General features: G+C 42.9%; 1 protein-coding gene across 5 annotated transcripts in view; it reads right to left on the bottom strand.

Moving 5' to 3' along the window:
- Positions 1 to 17,250, bottom strand: part of SHANK3 (SH3 and multiple ankyrin repeat domains 3) — a 424,536-nt gene that overhangs the window by 387,044 nt on the left and 20,242 nt on the right. For 3 of the 5 annotated variants that reach the window (XM_075857612.1, XM_075857614.1, XM_075857616.1), the window contains exon 2: positions 15,106 to 15,197. The exons of 1 other annotated variant lie outside the window; for it this stretch is intronic. In XM_075857612.1, coding sequence (XP_075713727.1) covers positions 15,106 to 15,116 — 11 coding nt within the window. In that variant the 5' untranslated portion in view covers positions 15,117 to 15,197. Of the gene's footprint in view, positions 1 to 15,105; positions 15,306 to 17,250 lie in introns of those variants that run through there. One more of the 5 variants, XM_075857613.1, reaches the window with a different exon arrangement.

Genomic DNA, 17,250 nt, shown 5'->3' with positions numbered 1-17,250 from the left:
AGCCGTGCACATGGCGACTGACCCACTCTGATGACATCACCTGGCAGCATATTTAAGGAGGAATCCTGCTCTGGACCATTTCCTGTAAATAAGATACACTTACTACTTGTCGCCTGCGTTGCTTTGTGTTTAATCCTGATTGCTGACCTCCACTTCGCCTTTGGATTTACGCATTGCTACCTCTGCTTCTATTGCCTGGCACCTCCAGTCTGGCTTCCTTGTATTTGAGATCTAGCTTGTCTACTGGTTTCGTCTACTCCTTTACGACCTGGGCATTTGATAGGGAAAGACCATACACCTCCTGGCGGAGCTTCTATTGCGAAGAATGGGAGGATTCCTTAGACTCAGCAACTCAGTTTAGCATACGCCAAAACGATAGCTGTATAAGGATCCACTTCTCGGTGATACTCATAACACATATCATATTTTTTTTTTACATGTAAAAAGAGTAGCTGCAGAAAAGACACAGCCTGTGCCACATCTTATGTTCCTTTGGCATTCCTTTTTTGATACTAAAAGGATAGGATATTAGATTTTCAAAAATCTCATCTACATGCTGCTTAATTTTTAACATAAAAATTGTCCTGCAATGCGGAATTTAAAATCTGCAGCATATCAATTATTGTTGCGGATTTTAAACATGGATTTCAACCATTTGAATGTAGAAAGGTAAAGTTCACAGGAAAATCCACAGCAAAATTTTGTGGCAGATTCGCTGTGAATTTGCACTGAAATTCGCAGGCGGAGCTGCAGCAGATTTTTCCACTGTGTGTGTGCATTTACCCTTAGGGAGTATTCACGGGGGCTTGTAGTGTACCGCGCAGTCAAAAACTGCCACGCAAGCCACAAATCGCCACAGTTTTTCCATGGTTTTTCCAGATGAAATTATTTGAAAATGTGTTTGACCTGTAAAAACTGCACGGCCAATAACTTCATTGCAAAACTATGGCAATTCGAGGTAAACTGCGTGTGGATGTGCCATAAGTTTTTTTTACCATGTGACACTCTACGAGCACTTGTGAATACACCCTTAGGCCTCATTTACACGAGCGTAATATACGCACGTGCGACGCGCGTGCTTTTCACGCGTGTCGTACGCACCTATATTAGTCTATGGGGCAGTGTAGACGATGCGTGAATTTTGCGCAGCGCGAGTGCGTTGCGTAAAACTCACGACATGTTCTATAATCGTGCGTTTTTCGCGCATCACGCACCCATAGAAGTCAATGGGTACGTGAAAACCACGCATGCCGCACGGAAGCACTTCCGTGCGAACTGCGTGATTCGCGCAAGAGCTGTCAAAAGGATGAATGTAAACAGAAAAGCACCACGTGCTTTTCTGTTTCCAAACATCCAAACGGAGTGTCAAATTAGAGATGAGCGCACCGAACTTCACCGGGTTCGGCCGAACTCGTTTTGACCGAACCCGGCAAAAAATGTTCGGGTACGCGACGGCAGGAGACAGTCACTGTCCACGGTGCTGAAAGAGTTAAACTGGTTCAGCACCATGGACAGTGACTTCCGATCACAATATACATATACGTGTAAAAAAAACAAGAGGTTCTGACTTACCGATAACTCCCGGCTTCTTCCTCCAGTCCGACCTCCCGGGATGACAATTCAGTCCAAGTGACAGCTGCAGCCAATCACAGGCCAAGCACACGCTGCAGCCAATCACAGGCTGCAGCGGTCTCATGGACTGCCGCGTCATCCTGGGAGGTGGGGCCGGATGACAAGAGAGGGACGCGTCACCAAGGCAACGGCCAGGAGACCGGACTGGAGGAAGCAGGAAGTTAATGGTAAGTATGAACGTCTTTTTTTGATTCACAGGTTGGTGTATATTGTGATCAGAACTCACTGTCGAGGGTGCTGAAAGAGTTACTGCCGATCAGTTAGCTCTTTCAGCACCTTGGACAGTGACGGGCGTCGACTAGCCTCATCTCTATGATGGCGGCTGCGCGAAAATCACGCAGCCGCGCATCATACACGGATGACACACAGAGCTGTCAAATGCCTTTTGCGCGCGCAAAACGCAGCGTTTTTTGCGCGCGCAAAACGCACACGCTCGTGTAAATCAGGCCTTAAAAAGATAGGTGCTTTTATTTGTGGGTGTTGTAAGTACAATAGACTTTGGGTAAAACACACATATTTGGTACATTGTAGCATTGGAATCAGCTGAGTTAGAACATGATAGGGTATAAATGTAAAAATTTTGATATTTAATTTTTTTTTCTTGTCTTAATCAAAGCATATCTTAATCAAAAGTGTATTGATACGGTGCTATAAGAAATCTCAATCTGTTAAACAAAAAAGAAAAAAAAAATCGACATAGTAGAAAGAGACCAAAAATTAGCCCTGTTGAAATATTCAACTTCAGAACGCAGCATTCCAAAAGGTGAATGTTACCCCAGATATATAGGTTTATCCTAGAAATGATTTTTGTGTATACCGCTTAGGATAAGCCTTCTACATACGGTACTACTACAAATTGTCAATTGCCAAATTTACTGTGTTTGGATTCTAGTTTGTTTTTTTTGTCTTGGAATTCAGAAATAGATAATGTCCTACGATTATATACATTATGATAGATTATTCTGATCATGTTACATTGCTCCTTTTCTACATAGAAACGCAACTTGGAGAATTTACAATCTCTGCAATTACATGTAAATTGCTCATGCTGTTGAAGGTCACATTTCTACGCTACATTGACCTCAATGTTCAGAATGATAATGGATCTTGTACTGAAACTTTTCCCCTTCCCTTCACTAAGTCAGTGAATGCTAAATTCTCTAAGCTGCTAATTCCAAGCTATGAACAGCATCAGTGAACATGAAATAAAAGTTAATTATAAATGATTTCTAATCCAAATAGAATGACATAATAAACAGTATTTTATTTAGGAATCAGGCCTATTACAACTGGCACTGAAATACCAGTCACAATCCTCCTAGTCACCTGCCAGGATCTGTCATCTGCCTCTCATGTTTTATAGGGCCTGCTTAACAATTCCTGGGATGAAGTTCAATGTCTATCAATGTAATATGTTATATAGTGTGTATAGTATCTAGGGGTCTCACTACGTGTTTTTTGGTACAACTGTGATATTGGAAATTGTTGGTTGTAGTTCACCAGGCAGCCACACAATGGCAGCTATCATCACCATGGAATATAATGTCTTGCACCAACCACTGTGTATAGAAGTATCTGGAAGAAGAACCAACTATCAGAACATGGTGGCAGCTGGGCACAGGACCTCTGAATAAGGCTACATTCACACAAAAGTGAAAAATGGCCGTGCAACGGACGTTTTTTGAACGGCCGCCACATGGCCATTTTCAGAACAATGGTGTTCTGTGGGTGTATTCACATGGCCATTTTTTTAACGGCCCGTAAATATTGGCCGTAAAAAAATAGGTCATGTCCTATTTTTGGCCGTTTTCACGGCCCCACAGCCCCCATATACACTACCGTTCAAAAGTTTGGGTTCACCCAAACAATTTTGTGTTTTCCATGAAAACTCACACTTATATTTATCAAATGAGTTGCAAAATGACTAGAAAATATAGTCAAGACATTGACAAGGTTAGAAATAATGATTTTTGCTTGAAATAATAATTTTCTCCTTCAAACTTTGCTTTAGTCAAAGAATGCTCCATTTGCAGCAATTACAGCATTGCAGACCTTTGGCATTCTAGCTGTTAATTTGCTGAGGTAATCGGGAGAAATTTCACCCCATGCTTCCAGAAGCCCCTTCCACAAGTTGGATTGGCTTGATGGGCACTTCTTGCGTACCATACGGCCAAGCTGCTCCCACAACAGCTCTATGGGGTTGAGATCTGGTGACTGCGCTGGCCACTCCATTACAGATAGAATACCAGCTGCCGGCTTCTTCCCTAAATAGTTCTTGCATAATTTGGAGGTGTGCTTTGGGTCATTGTCCTGTTGTAGGATGAAATTGGCTCCAATCAAGCGCTGTCCACAGGATATGGCATGGCGTTGCAAAATGGAGTGATAGCCTTCCTTATTCAAAATCCCTTTTATCTTGTACAAATCTCCCGCTTTACCAGCGTCAAAGCAACCCCAGACCATCACATTACCTCCACCATGCTTGACAGATGGAGTCAGGCACTCTTTCAGCATCTTTTCAGTTGTTCTGCGTCTCACAAATGTTCTTCTGTGTGATCCAAACACTTCAAACTTCGATTCGTCTGTCCATAACACTTTTTTCCAATCTTCCTCTGTCCAATGTCTGTGTGCTTTTGCCCATATTAATCTTTTCCTTTTATTAGCCCGTCTCAGATATGGCTTTTTCTTTGCCACTCTGCCCTGAAGGCCAGCATCCCGGAGTCGCCTTTTCACTGTAGACGTTGACACTGGCGTTTTGCGGGTACTATTTAATGAAGCTGCCAGTTGAGGACCTGTGAGGTGTCTATTTCTAAAACTAGAGACTCTAATGTACTTGTCTTGTTGCTCAGTTGTGCAGCGGGGCCTCCCACTTCTCTTTCTACTCTGGTTAGAGCCTGTTTGTGCTGTCCTCTGAAGGCAGTAGTACACACCGTTGTAGGAAATCTTCAGTTTCTTGGCAATTTCTCGCATGGAATAGCCTTCATTTCTAAGAACAAGAATAGACTGTCGAGTTTCACATGAAAGCTCTCTTTTTCTAGCCATTTTGAGAGTTTTATCGAACCCACAAATGTAATGCTCCAGATTCTCAACTAGTTCAAAGGAAGGTCAGTTTTATAGCTCTTCTAAACAGCAAAACTGTTTACAGCAGTGCTAACATAATTGCACAAGGGTTTTCAAGTATTTTCTAATCATCCATTAGCCTTCTAACACAGTTAGCAAACACAATGTACCATTAGAACACTGGAGTGATGGTTGCTGGAAATGGGCCTCTATACACCTATGTAGATATTGCATTAAAAACCAGACGTTTGCAGCTAGAATAGTCATTTAGCACATTAACAATGTATAGAGTGTATTTTTGATTAATTTAATGTTATCTTCATTGAAAAAAACTGTGCTTTTCTTTCAAAAATAAGGAAATTTCTAAGTGACCCTAAACATTTGAACGGTAGTGTAAGTCAATGGATCTGTTTTTAACGGCCGTCAATACATGTAACAACCGTTAAAAACGGATCTGTGACATGGGGATTCAAGAGGCAAGGGAACTATTGGTTCCATTGCTGGCGATCGGCAGCGTGGTGACACCGAATGCCATACACACTCACCGATGCAATACCTGAAGAAGACGGTGCTGCATCGGTGAGTGTAGGGCTGTGTGGCATCATCTACAGGTGGTCTGTGTGGCATCAATTTCATTGGGGCTGTGTGGCATCATCTATAGGGAGGCTGTGTGTACCCTGCATAGTTTGAGACCCCTGATCTACAGGGAGGCTGTGTGGAATCATCTACATCAGGGCTGTGTGGCATCATCTACATTGGGGCTGTGTGCCATCATCTACAGGAAGGCTGTGTGGCATCATCTACATCGAGGCTGTGTGGCATCATCTACATCGGGGCTGTGTAGCATCATCCACAGGGAGGCTGCGTGGCATCATTTATATCGGGGCTGTGTGGCATCATCTACAGTGAGGCTGTGTTGCATCATATACAGGTAGGCTGTGTGGCATCATCTACAGGGGGTCTTTGTGGCATCATCTACAGGGGGTCTGTGTGGCATCATCTGCATCAGGGCTGTGTGGCATCATATACAGGGGGGGCTATGTGGCATAATCTACATTGGGGCTGTGTGGCATCATCTACAGGGGGGTTGTGTGGCATCATCTACAGGGAGGCTGTGTGGCATCATCTACAGGGAGGCTGTGTGACATCATCTACAGGGGGGCTGTGTGGCATAATCTACAGGGGGGCTGTGTGGCATAATCTACAGCAGGGGTCTCAAACACGCAGCCCCTGAGGCTGTCATTTGAGGCTCGCGGGACACAGAGCCGCTAGTATAGGCTCTGCCCCGGGACTATGTGGAATCCCCTGACATCGCTGTCCATATATGCACAGCAGTGTCAGGGGCTTCACCAGAGCCGGAGTCTCGGACAGAGCGCTAGTATAGACTCTGCTCCAGGACTCTGTGGAATCCTCTGACATCGCTGTCTATATATGGACAGAGAAGTCTGGGGCTTCCCCAGAGCCTGAGTCCCGGGCAGAGTGCTAGTATAGGCTCTGCTCCGGGACTCTGTGGAATCCCCTGACATCACTGTCCATATATGGACAGCGATGTCTGGGGCAACCCAGAGCCGGAGTTCCGGGCAGAGCGCTAGTATAGGCTCTGATCTGGGACTCTGGGGAAGCCTCTGACAACACTGTCCATACATGGACAGTGATGAGCGCTCTACCCGGGACTCCGACTCTGGGGTTGCCCCTGACATCACTGTGCATAGATGGACAGTGATGTCAGGAGCAGTGCGGGAGTTCCAGGCAGAGCGCTACTAGCGCTCTGCCCGCGACTCCAGCCCTGGGGTTGCCCCTGACATCTCTATCCATATATGGACAGTGATGTCAGGAGCGAAGCTGGAATCACAGGCAGAGAGCTAGAAGCGGCTCTGCTCCGGGACTCCAGCTCTGGGCAAACCCCTGACATCACTGTCCATATATGGACAGTGATATCAGTGGCTTCCCCAGAGTTCCAGAGCATAGCCTATACTAGTGCTCTGTTCTGTGACACCGGCTCCGAGGGTTGCCCCTGACATCACATTCCGGACCAGGAGGATCCCCTGACGTCACTGTTTATAGACAGTGATGTTAGGGGCTCCTTTATCAGAGAAATCTCCGGCCAAAGTGTCGGCAACGCTCTGGCTGGGGATTCCACTCCTAGAGAGAGCCTCTATAGAGCTATGTACTGGGGGGTGGCACTATCTACAAGGGGTGTGTGTGGCATTATATACAGAGAGCACTTTGGCAGCATCTGCAGAGGGCACTGTGGCAGCATCATCTACAAAGGACACTGTGGCAGCATCTACAGATGGCAGTGTGGCAGCATCTACAGAGGGCACTGTGGCAGCATCTACAGAGGGCACTGTGGCAGCATCTACAGAGAGCACTGTGGCAGCATCTACAGAGGGCACTGCGGAATTATCTACAGTGGGCAATGTGGCATTATCTACAGAGGGCACTGTGGCATTATCTACAGAGGGCACTGTGGCAGTATCTACAGAGGGCACTGTGGCAGTATATACAGAGGGCACTGTGGATTTATCACCCACTTACCCCACCGAGTTTGAGACACCTCATCATCTACAGGGTGGCTGTTTGGCATCATTTACAGGGGGGCTGTGTGGCATGATGTACAGGGGGCAGTGTGGCATCATCTACAGGGAGGCTGTGTGGCATCATCTACAAGGAGGCTGTGTAGCATCATCTAGAGGGGGGCTGTGTGGCATCATATACAGGGAGGCTGTGTGGCATCTACAGGGAGGCTGTAAATATTGTCTAGGTGAGCAGGTGACCTTCTTTTGGGTGTTTTAAGGGGGTTGGGACAAAAAAGCCTGACAAATGAAACTCATCAGTTTTTTTTAACGCCAATGAAAAACGGATGCAAAACGGATGTCAATCGGCCATTAAAAACGGACAGACAGACTGGAAATGGATGAAAATTAGGAGACACAGTGATACAAAATGGGCATGAAAAACTGACAGTTGATAAATTTTTAATGCCCATATTTTTGTTATGGCCTGTTCACATCAGTGTTGGTTTTTCGTTGAGGGGTTCCGTCGGAGGTTTCCGTCGTGGAACCCCGCAATGGAAAGTCAAACGGAAACCACAGCTTCCATCGACTGCGCTATTGATTCCGTCGAAACAACGGAAACCTGCCAGAACGGTGACAAACGGAAACTATTAGCAATGTTTCCGTCACCATTGATATCAATGGTGATGCAAACAGAAGCTGTGGTTTCCGTTTGACTTTCCGTTGCGTGGTTCCATGACGGAAACCTCCGACTAAACCCCTCATCGGAAAGCCAACACTGATGTGAAGAGGCCCTTAAATAAAACAATGTATTAGAAAATAAGTTTCAAATATGTTTTTATTACAAAAAAATTCCTTTTTGAGATACGGAGGATTATTACAATAGAAGGCGCACAATGTTTGTGGACCATTATTTACGGTCGGAGGAGGAGTTTTGGTAAGCAGATAACGGCAATTAACTTTTGACAGCAGCGGCCAGTGAGGGCCCGAGCTTCTTCATTGACAACAAACGCGGCTTCTAGACCTTCACTGAAACCACGCAGCAGCGCCTTGCAGGATTCTCCCTTTTCCACCTATCCTTCCCTATCTTTTTGAGATACAGCTTCTATATATCCTATATACATAGAAGTTGTATCTTGCCGTCAAAGCCAAATCCGTCAGGTCAGCAGGACTGATGGCTCAGCAGAAAGCTGCCCATCTTTTATGAACTTAGATGTGATCGATAACAGCTGAGTCCTGCATGTCGACTTGCGCTCATCTGAGCCGTCAGTCCTGCTGACCGGACGAATTCGGCTTTGATGGCAAGATACAGCTTCTATGTCTACAGGAAACAGAAGCTGTATCTCAAAAAGTTGATTTTTTAAAATAAAAAACTATTTAAGACTTGAACAAAATCCCAAAATACATTGTTTTATTTAATTAAAAAAAAATGAATGCAAACATACCCTTTAAGGTAGTTTTGAAGCTATTTTAGGTGCGAGCACACGAGGAGAAGTGCCATTTGCCCTATCTGCCTAAGGCACCAAAATACCTTGTCCTGGCCCTGGCTGCAACATGTGGATTTGGGTACATAAGAGAATCCCTCAAGAAAGAAAGGCTAGTGTGCAGGATTAGAGACTTTCACCTCAGAGAGAGATTACTAAGAGAGGAATGTTTGGCTTTAGACAAGTTCATGCAAACTGTAGAGCTTTAGGTCACTTCCGCACGAGCGTCTTTGTAAACATCCTTTATACGGATCCGTAATACTGTACAGTATTTCATCAGAATTGCATCAGTATTACAGATCCATAAGGCCTCATGCCCACTTCAGTTTTCGTTGTCAGAGTGCTATCCGTTGTTTTAACGGATAGCACCCTGACACATTCATTTCAATGGGGCAATCTACACATCCGTTGTTTTTATGCGGCCGTTCCGTCAAAAATAGGACAGGTCCTACTCCAGTCCGTTTTTGACGGAACAGTCTCAGCCTTTTCATTGATTTGGTCCGTGAAACAATGGAGTGCACATGAAAGCAATCCGTGTGCGGTCTGTTTTTCACGGAACCGTCATTAGCGGCCGTACAATGGCCGACGGACGTGTGCATGAGGCCTAATACTGATGGGCTGTTTTCTAAAGACAAAGTGTAATTACATAAGACAGCCTCTTTGAAAAATGGATGCAATATGGATGACATACAGATCACATACGGACCAAATACGAATGTATCCATACACTTTAATACATAGGCTGGGTTCACACGACCTATTTTCAGGCGTAAACGAGGCATATTATGCCTCGATTTACGCCTGAAAATACGGCTACAATACGTCGGCAAACATGTGCCCATTCATTCGTTTGCCGACGTACTGTGCCGACGACCTGTAATTTACGCGTCGTCGTTTGACAGCTGTCAAACAACGACGCGTAAAATGACTGCCTCGTAAAAGAAGTGCAGGACACTTCTTTGGACGTAATTTGAGCCGTTTTTCATTGAATTCAATGAAGAACAGCTCAAATTTACGGCCGTCAAAGACGCCTCGCATAGTGCGAGTACGAGCAATTACGACTGAAATGCAGGAGCTGTTTTCTCCTGAAAACAGTCTGTAATTTCAGACGTAAAAGGCAGCTATCGTGTGCACATACCCATAGACTTCAATAGGCGTTTTCCATCTGCAAAACGGATGAAAGTAGTTTATGCTGCGTTTTTTTTAATACGCAAATTATTTATATGCCCATGTGAATAGTCTCATTGATTAACATTACCTCCGTATTTTGGACAGATAAAAAGGGATGGAATACTGATAAAAAAAATATGCCGGTGTGAATCAGGCCTTAAGATGATAAAAGTCACAAATGATGCCACCGTACATGCAATATCTGTGAACCGGAGAACAATATAGGCTCCCTGCAAGTTCAGTTCATTGTAAATATTGTGGTAAAAGACATGAGAGAGACTAAGAGAAATGTCCAGCATACCGGAGACCTGCTGGACTTGTGGCAAGGTGAATCATTTCTCAGCTCTGTGCAGACTATAAACAGGCAAACAGCACAGACAAGTCCACACAGTAACCCAGGACATGGATAGTGACAATGCAGAGGACATCACATGGCTGCAGCCTGCAACAGAGAATGTCAATGTAGTCAAACAACCAGTAGCCAATGAAGTAAAGAGGCTTTTTGCAACTTTTTTTGTTGGATGAGCAGTCCATTGGATTTCAGCTGGATTGTGGAGCAAGCTGCAAAATCATTAAATTTACTCTGCTTAGCAAACAGGCAACCATTGAGCCCACTGACAAGGTACTGGTGATGTATAACAGACGTGTTCTAAGACCCATGGGGACATGCTAACCTAAATTACGAAACCCATGTAACAGAAAACAAGTTACAGAGTGGAATTTACTGTTCTGCATGAGGGTGATCATATTCCTTTGCTGGGACTAAGAGCAGTTCAGGCTATGGACTTAATAAAGGTACGGTCGCATAACATTATGGTTCTTGAAGTTTCTCAGAATACTCAAATTTCTAAACAAAAGGCAGAGGCAACTTGGATTTCCAGACTATAAAAACAGAGTATGCAGATATATTTGAAGGTGATGGGTGCTTGGGAGGTAAATATAAACTAAAAATTGATAAAACAGTACAGCCTAAAATATTACCTACAAGAGTGCCTGCAGCTTTACTACAACCACTTAAAGAGGAACTGGAGTATTTGCACACCAGAAGCCTGGACAGACTGGATAAGCAGTTTGGTTATATTGAAGAAACCATCTGGCAAGCTAAGAATATGTATTAATCCTAAACCATTGATCCAGGCTCTGAAAAGAAATCATTATCCAATGCCTACAATACAAGACATTCTCCCAGTTCTATCAAAGGCTATCATATTTTCTGTATGTGATGTGAAAATTGGATTTTAGCACGTGGAACTGGATGAAGAAACAAGTTTATTGACAGAATTTTCTTCTTCATTTGAACGCTATAAATGGCTGAGTATGCCCATGCGATTAAACTCTGCTCCAGAGGTGTTTCAGCAGAAATTGACGCAAGCCTCAGAAGGCCTTTGTGGAGTAAAAACAATAGCAGATTATAAACTAATAGTTGGAGACAGTTCCAAAAAGGACCATGATCAGAACATGATAGAATTCTTGGACAGATCCAGAGAAAAATATTCTTACCGTCATTTGTGCATAAGTGGACCCTGAAAAGTTGAGGGCAATACAAGACATGCCTACCCCTACAGATGTATGTGGATTACAATGGTTCCGGTGCCTGATGATTTAACTTTCCAAATGATCAAATATGTGTGAGCCACAGAGGCAGCTAACTCACAATGATGTACTCTGGGAATAGACAGAAGCCCAAGAAATAGCTTTACAGTCAGTGAGGAAGGCTATTACAGACACAGCAACCCTAAAATTTTTGGATTCAGATCAACTAGTGGTAGTATAATGCGATGCCTCAGAAACGGCCTTGGAGCCACACTAATGCAGAACAAAAAGCCAATCACATTTGCGAGCAGAGCACTAACACTAAGGGCCGTTCGACCTTTCCGTTATTGTTTCCGCTAAGAAAATCAAAACCTTACGGAATGGAAACAAGCGGAAACCAACTGCAACGGAAGCATTACCATTGAAATCAATGGTAATGCAAATGGAAGCAATCGCTTCTGTTTGGTTTTCCGTTCGTCGGTTCCTCCGTTGGAAAGGTCAAACGGAACCAATGAACGGAAGCCCAACGCTGATGTGAAAAGGCCCTAACTGAGCAGGGATCTCGGACAATGCTGCTCAATTTACATCTGAAGAGTTCAAACCACTCATAGATGTGGGAATTTGAGCACCAGACGTCATCCTGAGGATATCCTCAAAATAATGGCAAAGCAGAATCCGCAGTAAAAACAATAAAATGTGGAAAGCAAACCAGGCAGGTACAGATATACAGTATATACCTGTCTATACGTCTATAATGTATCACAGAAACATACCCACATCAGGTCTAGACAGAAGTCCGGTACAGAGACTCATGAGTACACGTACAAGGACTCTCTTACCAACTTCTGGTCAATTGCTAAAGCTCGTGGGAAATGTTAGAGCCAAACTGAAGAGGAAATCTGAAAAGATCTGCCCGATCATGACACTGTACGGATTCAGCCAATAGGCAAATATGGCAAACAGTGGCAAAAGGCCAAGGTTGTTTAGAGGAAGAAAAAAGACTGAAAAGAAATCTAAAAGACACACAAGAACAAGATGATGCACGGCCGTTCGACCCCAGTATGTTGACACTCAAAGCAATGAAACTACAAGTGCAAGCAACGAAGCAACCAGGACACTTTCAGCTGAGGATCAGGGTGAGGATTCTGGTCAGAGACAGGTAATCCCCAAAAACATTTTTCCAGAATAAGAAGTACAACAAGAAATGTGTGTGGAGAAACAACATATGTTACTTGAGCTGGCAGAATGATCAGAAAGAGAGCCCACCACAAGGGTTATAGCTAACTTATTAGTATCTTACATTTGTGATGTTCACCATTTTTTATTTTTATATTTAGGTGTTCTTTCATTTGAACGAGAAAAATGTAGAAAAATACTATATATGTGCTTTGTGTGGCCTCTAGGGTCTCGCTACTTGTGTATTGGTACAACTGTGATATTGGAACTTGTTGGTTTTAGTTCACCAGGTTATATGTGTAATGGCAGATATCATTACCATGTAATAGAATGTCAGTTATCAACCACTGTGTGTAGAAGTATCTGGAAGAAGAACCAACTATCAGAACAATCACTAGAAATGTTTCCCAGGGATAGGTTTACATGTTGGGTGAAGGGAGATCTGTGTTACATTGGTCATTCTGTAAGCCTCGAGTTGTAGCTAGACACTATAGCAAAAAAAAAAAAAAAAAAAAAAGGCTGATCTCAGTCAGATCAGAAAAGTATAATTTAGAGGTAAATCCAAAAATGTTATATGATAACACAAAATATTGGTTAACTTAGTCGGTGAGCTGCATCTTATTATTTGGGGCCGTCAATCTCTTCCTAGGTAAATCATTATTTCTGAAGAAGAAGACTTTGTTTATGTAGACAACACTGAGGTGGACATATTGCCTGTGCAGCATGCTCAGCTGCACAGGGCCCCGGGGACAAAGAGGCCCCCATCATCTTTGGTGTAGCTGTTGCTAGGAAAGGCCCCTACTATATATATGGGCATGTTTAAGATGTCCATATACCATCACTGCACTCCGCCCAAGGCATAAATTATACCAAAACGCCCAATTTCTAGTTAGTACTGCGTGATGCTGTATAGCTTAAAGGTAAAGCTAGTTAAAGATATAACCGAAAGGGCAACCTCCTCCACCTGTCTCCTACTACCACCAATGTTACTCGCAAGGCCATGAGGGAAGTGTCCTGTCAGGGGCCCATTCACAGTTCTTGCACAGGGGCTTTATGCTACCTGTGTCAGCCATTGAGATAACATATTCCTCTAAGAGCGGGTACTGTGGCAAATATCAATTGATTTGGAACTGCCTAGGAAGCTACCATGTGAATTTCACATAACAAGAACCCATGCCACCAGGTTGTCCTTTATGACGTAATTTTGTATTTTAAAGCGTAGCATAGAAGCTGATGCTTATGTCCACTTATAACACCATTTTATAGTTTAATTAATTATAAAAAGTTGAATAACTTTATAAATACATTGCATTACTTATCTTGTATTGATCCTGAGTTAAAAAGTCTGTACTAGTCCAAAACTGCATTCACAATACTGATAGTTGTCATGGGAAAGAGTCAACAAGCTTGTCATCAGACATATCCCTAGCAATTTAGCTAAGCTCCTATAATGCATTGGGATGGTTAGTTTTTCTCACTACAAATTACTATATAGTGCCTGGTAAAGACTACAGTTCACAGAATGCAAATCTCAAGAGAAAGTGCAAGGAATGCTGGGAAATTTCAGCTCTGAAGCCTGTAGAATTTTGAATGCAGCTCCGGCCTGTAATATAGGCTGCAACTCAAGATCAGTATAAGATAAGTAAAGTAATGTATTTACAAAGCTGTTTGAGTTTTTATGTAGAGTTATTCTGTATGTAAACTATAAAATCCTGGACACTTTAAGGACAGCAGGTGTCTTTAAGCAAAAATAAATCCTAAGTGTGCAATATAAATTTACTATATTGTGGAGAGGATTATTACAATACGGGATGAACTTAATCCCAGAGGATGATGAACTCAGTCTCTGTCAATGTATGAGACAGAAACATACCTAACCTTTTTTTTCTTCCGGTTCTTATGTTGGCTCATCTAATGGGTAATCTATCAGCAGACAAATAAATGACAAATACCTGAATACCTGCATTTGCAATCACACATTTAACATGAACAATGACGTACATTCATATGCGTAGATCCTGTATACTGTACACCTACACACTCATACACATGTATGCCCCACGCAATTACCTTCCCACACTGCTGCATTATTAGCAGCCACATACACAGTGCTGCACACTGACAACATCAGTCACATTTTCAATTACACAATTCATACAAAAAAAACACAGGAGACATAAAGCGAGACAAACATTTGTGTGATACATCCTATAATGCGACATGTAAGGGAAAAGAGGCTGCACACTGTGACAGAGGGGAGAGCATCTCGGCCTCTCAGATGTTGCTCCTGCTGTCCTGTTTCTCCCTCACATATATACACATATTTTCTCATCATTTCCGTATAACCATCCTCTTCAGTCTTCCTTCCCGTCTTGTTTCCCTCTTCACCTGTCTTGTCTCATCAAACCCTACCCACTACACCTTTTTTTCTCTCCAAGCCCCTCGTCTCTTTCCCACGTCATGTACCCACCATACATTTCTACCCCTTTGTCCTCCTATATTCTTTCTTTGACTGTTCTCTGGTACTCTCTTCTTACCTCTCTCTCATTCTCTTCTCTTTTTTACCTTCTCTTCAGTTTCAGAAAGAGAGCTCAGAGCGACATCACCATGGTAATAAGGTTGTGGATTGCTAAGGAAGGAGAGAGAGAATGTGAAAAGTGTGAGCGGAGGTGATGTAAATGATGGGGGTGAAAATGGAAAATAAAAAAGGGAAATGGTAATAGAGGCACCCACAGGAGGAAGAGAGTGAGATGGACAAGAAATAATGGTTGAGGAAATGATTAGAAAGGGGTGTGTAGTCAGTGGGTGTATTGCTGCGTGCGCGGGGAGGAAGGCTATGCATGTGTTAGAATGCTTTTCACAGGATTTGTGTGAATTGATAAAGGGGGATGAGGAGGAAAGTGACTGTTCTGTTTCAGGAGGCTCTGCAGGAAAGTTGAATTATATAAAGTTGGATTTTATTCAGTCTCAGTCATGTGTCTTGTAGCTTATATATTAGAATAGGGAGGAAGAAGTATGGCAGTGAGCATGACGATACCAATACCCTACTTCTTGTTACTAAGATGCAGGTACTGCAGTACAGTTTAGTTTTGCTCTATGTTATAATGTAATACTCATTTTTGCATAGTTTTTGTAATATGGTAATTCTTGGGAGTTGAGATTATGATGTAGAACTACTTGCGGTCCAATATAAAGCCACAGGACACACATTGTAATATGGATGTGTTTGGTATGGGTAAGCATCATTGAATATACCAACCAACCACATCACGACATGTTGCTAATAAACTCTACAGAAAGGTAATGTTCTAAACATCTCATTGTCAGCATACTGGAAGCAACTCATTTACAGATTTATCAAAGTCAGCCACCAAATATATAGATTTGTGCCTTTGGAATGAATGATTTCAATAGGATAATGTGCCCATTCCTAGATCCTACATTTATATTTAGAAAAATCTGATTGAAGGGGCTGTACCAGAATCAGAAAATTATCACCTATCCACAGGATAGGTAATAATTGTCTGATCGCTAAGGGCGTACTGCTGGGACCCCCATCAATTGTGTAAATGGGTGTCCCCAACTCTCTGTTCCTGCTCACTGTTCAACTGTAGTGAAGAGGACATTAAACGAAGCGGCTGTCAAGCATGTTCGCTGACGCTCTATTCAAAGTCTATGGGAGTGACATCGCTCGGCCGTTTACGTAATTTCCACAGACATTGAATGGAGCAGCGGGTGCATGCTTGACCGCAGCTCCATTCAAGCACCTCCTTACTGCGGGGGATGCAGTGAGGAAGATCTGGGGGGTCGGGACCCAGTTTTTGCAACCAGTGAGAGTTCTAGCGGTGGGGCCTCCAGTGATCAGACAATTAGCACCTATCCCGTGGATACATGATAATTGGCGATTCTGAGAAAACCCCTTTGTAAACAAATTCTGATATGGGGAATGACTTGACTGCTGTCAATCTGCTTTTATCCAACTTTGAGCTACGCAACTGAATCACATTTGACAGTCTAGTTGGTATGAATACGCTGCCTAACAACCAAATGTTTTCAGTGGAGTAGTTGGGCAACGCATCCCTGGCAACCTGTCTTCTTGAGTAAGAAATGCCACAAAACTGATGGTAGAGAAGGGGTAAGAACTGAAGGAGTGCCTATATTCCAAAATGTTATCAACTAAATATGTTCAGACGTTCACATAAAAATGTATTTAAATATTGCTATAGGGGTTAGAGCTCAGTTCCTCTTATATACAGGGGGTATATAAGTAAGTATACAGTTTAAATAATAGGTAAATATAATAATAATAGGTATAGAGTTTAAATGATCGGTAGATCTAATAATAATAATAATAATAATAATAATAATAATAGGTATACAGTTTAACCCCTTCCCTCCGCAGCCATTTTTCACTTTCGGATTTTCACTTTTGTTTTTTCCTCCCCACATTCCAAAAGCCGTAATTTTTTTATTTTTCCATCAGTATAGCCGTATGAGGGCTTGTTTTTTTGTGGGACGAGTTTTAGATTTTCACAGCACCATTTATTGGACCATATAATGTAGTGGGAAACGAGAAAAAATATATATGTGGGATGAAATAGGAAAAAAACTGTGATTCCTCAAATCTTTTGGGTGGTTTTGTTTTTACGGCGTTCACCGTGCGGTATAAAACTGCATGTTAA

This window comes from Rhinoderma darwinii, chromosome 3 (genome assembly GCF_050947455.1).
Source record: "Rhinoderma darwinii isolate aRhiDar2 chromosome 3, aRhiDar2.hap1, whole genome shotgun sequence".
NCBI lineage: Eukaryota > Metazoa > Chordata > Amphibia > Anura > Rhinodermatidae > Rhinoderma > Rhinoderma darwinii.
Note: the sequence above shows the minus strand (reverse complement) of the source record. Positions and strands in the feature narration are given on the sequence as shown.